Raw genomic sequence first — 4,889 nt, 5'->3', positions numbered from 1 at the left:
TATATATATATATATATATATATTTAAATAATTTATAAGAAAACAAACACAAAAAAAACATGGTAAGAGTTGAGTCGATTGAGATATGATTCATTATTTAGCCCATCTTGACTTAATCCATCTCAGTCCAAATAACGTTTTCGATTATCTTAACCTATTTAAAATGTTGAATCAGATGCTTTTAGGAAGTTTACTGATGAACAAGGAAACTACAAGGAAGCATTGGTTAGGGATGTGCAAGGAATGTTGAGCTTGTATGAGGCAGCACAATTTAGAGTACATGATGAACAAATTCTGGATGAAGCAAAGAATTTCACAACCACCCAATTGAAACTAATTTTGCCTAATTTGAATAATTCTCTTGCACAACAAGTAAGTAGTGCATTTAAGTTTTCAATCAGAGATGGTATAGTGAGATTAGAAGCATGGAAATACATATCAATTTACAAAGAAGATAAATCATGCAATCAAGTGTTACTAAACTTTGCCAAATTGGACTTCAACATCTTGCAAATGTTGCATAAAAAGGAGTTATGTGATATCACAAGGTAATTGACAACCTACTCATTCACCTATTATTCACTCTACTGAAAATACAGGTTTTTCTCACTAAAAATTCACGAAAAATCTATGCTATGAAATATGATTTTTTTCCCCCCATTTAATCAGCTCACTGAAAAAATGCATTCTTAATTTTTCCGTATGAGAACACTACTATTTTTTCTTTTCTTATTGATTCAATCAAAATATCTATTGAATATTTTTCAATGAAAAAATTGTATTTTTGTAACAGTGACACATTAACTTAAAATATTGAACTTTAGTTTTCAAGTGAAATTTATTTGGAAACACAATTTTAACTTCCAAATATATACTTCATTACATCGATTTCCACCAAATATTATCCAAACGTCTACTAAATCAACACACAATTTGTTGGTCGAATTTGACATTTTAGGTGGTGGAAGGAATTGGAACTCGTGAAGGTTGTACCTTATGCAAGAGACAGAGTGGTTGAGTTATATTTTTGGTGTTTAGGCATATATTTTGAGCCTCAATATAGTGTTTCGAGGAAAATATTAACAAAAGTTTTATCCTTTTGTTCAATTATGGATGATACTTATGATACCTATGGGACACTAAATGAGCTTACTCTCCTCACAAATGCAATTGAAAGGTATTTTTTTTTTATGATATTGATAACTATTTATCACTTTTATTTTATTTTCTTTGACGATGATACAAGCTTAAATGAAGAAGTGAGACTTGAGAAATAATTATTGACGTATTTCATTTATGTAGGTGGAATATTGATGCTTCAGAACAATTACCACCATATATGAAGATTACCTACCATGCTCTTCTAGATGTTTACAATGAAATGGAGAAAGAGTTGACAAATGAAAATAAATCATTAATTTTTGTCAACTATTCCATAAATGAGGTAATAAAATTGTGAACAATTACTCACGTAGTGATTACTGTTGGATTACTTCCTCCCAAGATAAAATAGATATACTTGTCATTAGAGTAGTGGTACATCAAATGCCAACTATTTAACACAACTTAAAGACGGAACAAATCACACAAAGACTTAAGAAAATGTGGAGAAAATTGATTGTTTGAAATGACACTTGTCCTCTAAATTTATAGCCAACAAAAAGTAGTGTTACTGTGCCTTATCGAAGTAGTCACAATTCATTCAATGTGAAAAAGTGCTATTCAAATTGCATCCTTTCTCCCGATGTGTTTTTGGGAAAAAAATTTCATTTTTGTTATGATGTTTCAGATGAAAAAACTATTGAAAGCTTACTTCCAAGAGACAAAATGGTATCATGGGAAAATTGTGCCAAAGATGGAGCAGTATGTGAAGAATGGAGCTCTATCTAGCACTTACCATTTGCTTGCAACTACTTTTTTGTTAGGCATGGGAGATGTAGCAACTAAAGATGCATTTGATTGGATAGCAACTGAACCTCCAATACTAGTTGCTTCCGGTATCATTGCAAGATTACTCAATGATCTTGTATCACATGAGGTATAGAGATTAAATTAAATTTTCTTAGTGAAATTCTTGTAAATATATAGAAATATAAGGTTTTCCTCTCAATATACTAGCTAGTAAGTAGAAAAAATATTATTACACAAGTATAACTCATACCATTTAATATGAAGTAATTATTTATTTATATTGTGGGATGAAGATAGAACAGGAAAGAGGAGATGCAGCTTCTGGTATCGAATGTTACATGAATGAATATGGTGTCACAAAGGAAAAGGCACATATGGAGATAAGAAAAATAATAGCAAATTATTGGAAAGATTTGAATGAAGACTACCTCAAGCACATTGTTGTTATACCAAGGGTTTTGCTCATGGTTATGCTCAATCTTACAAGGACAGCAGAATTCGTATATAAAGATGAAGATGCTTATAGTTTTTCCAATAATAACTTAAAAGACGTCATTTCTATGTTGTTAATTCATCCTATTATAACATGACAACTTCATAAACTTTTCTATGTAATGCATGTATGTTGTTTTCTATGTTGGTTTAGGTTCACTCCCTTCTTCTACAAAAATAAAAGTAAAGGCAAGATCTATGTAATGCATGTATTTTGTTTGCTTTTGTTGGAAATTAAATCTATGTAATGTATTCTGTTTGCCAGTATGATGTACAAATAAGGAGAGTGCAAATATGTTAGTTAGGGTCATGTTATAAAAGTATTTCTTCCCCACAATTATATCTGATATATAATATTTTCATCGCAAATAGCTACTACTTTCACTACCTTGCTTTATTTGATTATTCCGTCTATAATATTAGTTTTTTTTATATCATACTAACCTTGAGATTTAGCATCAAGAATATTACTTTTTTACCGTTTAAATCTGTGTCTCCTTAAATCATAAAAACAAATTAAATTGCTATAGTGGATTATGAATTTAGGGATAAATAGTATGACATTTTAACATATAGTCGACTCTTTGATAACTTGATTTGATTTGTTTTGCAAGAAAAATCATATCATGTATGAGGTTGAAAGAAACACATGCTATTGAATGATTATAAGGGGTATGATGGTGTAATATGTCACCCTATCTTATCTTAAAGCCCAAAGGAGTGAATAATGCTAGCTACAATACCAAATGAATAGGCACTAAGCTTAGGACTTGGTATAAACCTTACCCGGTCCCATTGTCCGTAAGCTTCAACAAAATTTTCAATGTTATCCAGTAACGACCTGACCGGGTCGTTGTGAGTAGGTCAACGGTGAAATAAATTGGGCCATAAAAAATTTCGGATATATAGTGATTTATAATTTTTGGTAAAATTTCTAGGCTTTGTTTATATCTTTTAGTAGCCAAGACATTAAGGAATTCGTAGGGCTTCACGCAATCGAATTCAGGTGAGTAAAACTCCCGTAATCAAATCCAGCGTGAAGGGGATAGCTTGGGACGTCAAGGAAAGGAAGTACATTGTGAAAAATGGTATTTTCAAGGAATTCCGAGTCTATGAAGTTCTCATAGTCTACTATAGCAGAAGGCATCCGTTATAGAGACCATGCGTAGGTGCCATAGTAGGGTTGTCACGTCTCAAATCCCATTAAGACGGACAGGCACCCGATGCCCTAAAGGCTCGAGAGAGCCAACATGTAACCTGTGCTTACTATGCATATAACTATGACAATCTTGTGACAAGTTCACATAGGATGCAGCGATACGAACCAACATAAGTAGACCCAAAACTTATATACAAGACTTGGCCGTTAAGGCCACAACTTGTTAAGACGCAATTGAACCATATACATAAGTCTACAAAGCCTCTAAAAGATAGAAAACCTTATAGTAGGTCGGGACAGACCCCGCCTTACTCTTAACTACGATACATTACCAAAATGAATCTACCAAGGACTCAGTAAAGCTCCGAATCAATCTGGAGCTCACCAAAAGTAGTTGAGTGTCGTGTGCTCCTACCGAGGAGGTCTACTAGCTGAAGTACTTGTGCCTGCAGCATGCCCCCGTGAGGGACGTCAGTACGAGAAAATGTACTGAATGTGTAAGGCAATAACATATATAAAATAAGAGTTCGAATGAAACCAAGTATCAATAACTGTTCATAAATCAGAACAGAAGACCATCTTTGTTAACTCTTGTGGGATTATGTATGTTACATTCTTGTCTTTAACTTTCTGTGTGTTTTCATCTTTATAAGGCATGTGATACGAATGACCAGCTGATCAGTGGTAGAAGATGATGACCCATTGTAGGCATTTTAACCCTTGGGATGCGGTCCTCATAATTACACAAATTGGGATCAGCCCATGCTAGGCTTTCGCCCCTGAGCTGCCACCCCTCTATACCAATTGGGATCGGCCCATGCTAGGCTTTTACCCCTGAGCTGCCACCCTTAATTATACAGATTGCTTCAATTAGATTCTTTAATCTTTAAGATTGTTATTTTGGTGGTCATAATCATTTTTTATATTTGGAACTACGGACCAGTAGTAGAAGACATGAAAATAATACTTCAAGGCAGTAACCATGACATAAGGAGCTATGTACATCAATGCATTACTTGTAAGCTTAACTGACACAATTGACTTTAACTGACTAAGAGGAGGATTCACCAAACTTGTTTTTGCAAATACCATTTCTATACTAGCACATAGGAGGATAATTACACAAGTATAGAGTAGTGAACATATAATGAAGTAATTCTATACACTAAGGAGAGGGGTAAATATTGTCAGCTATTTGGAGATCGTACACTGCCACTATGTTTCATTTACTAGGAATAAAACTTAGGAAATTCACTTATTGATATTAATCTCAAGTATCAGATTTCATGCCGAAGAATATTGAATCGAATAGCCTTACATACCTTAT

At 33.4% G+C, this 4,889-nt stretch overlaps 1 protein-coding gene across 1 annotated transcript in view; it reads left to right on the top strand.

Annotated features, from left to right (window-relative positions):
• The window catches only part of LOC102590669 ((-)-germacrene D synthase-like), an 11,962-nt gene extending 9,234 nt beyond the window's left edge, over positions 1 to 2,728 (top strand). The window contains exons 4-8 of the mRNA XM_006353073.2: positions 176 to 548; positions 959 to 1,177; positions 1,303 to 1,444; positions 1,790 to 2,038; positions 2,205 to 2,728. Of these exons, the coding sequence (XP_006353135.1) occupies positions 176 to 548; positions 959 to 1,177; positions 1,303 to 1,444; positions 1,790 to 2,038; positions 2,205 to 2,501 (1,280 nt within the window). The 3' untranslated portion in view covers positions 2,502 to 2,728. The remainder of the gene's footprint in view (positions 1 to 175; positions 549 to 958; positions 1,178 to 1,302; positions 1,445 to 1,789; positions 2,039 to 2,204) is intronic.
• Positions 2,729 to 4,889: the final 2,161 nt, after the last annotated feature.

This window comes from Solanum tuberosum, unplaced genomic scaffold (genome assembly GCF_000226075.1).
Source record: "Solanum tuberosum cultivar DM 1-3 516 R44 unplaced genomic scaffold, SolTub_3.0 scf00151, whole genome shotgun sequence".
In the NCBI taxonomy this organism is placed as follows: domain Eukaryota; kingdom Viridiplantae; phylum Streptophyta; class Magnoliopsida; order Solanales; family Solanaceae; genus Solanum; species Solanum tuberosum.
The sequence above is the reverse complement of the archived record's forward strand: the minus strand, read 5'-3'. Positions and strand labels throughout refer to the sequence as shown.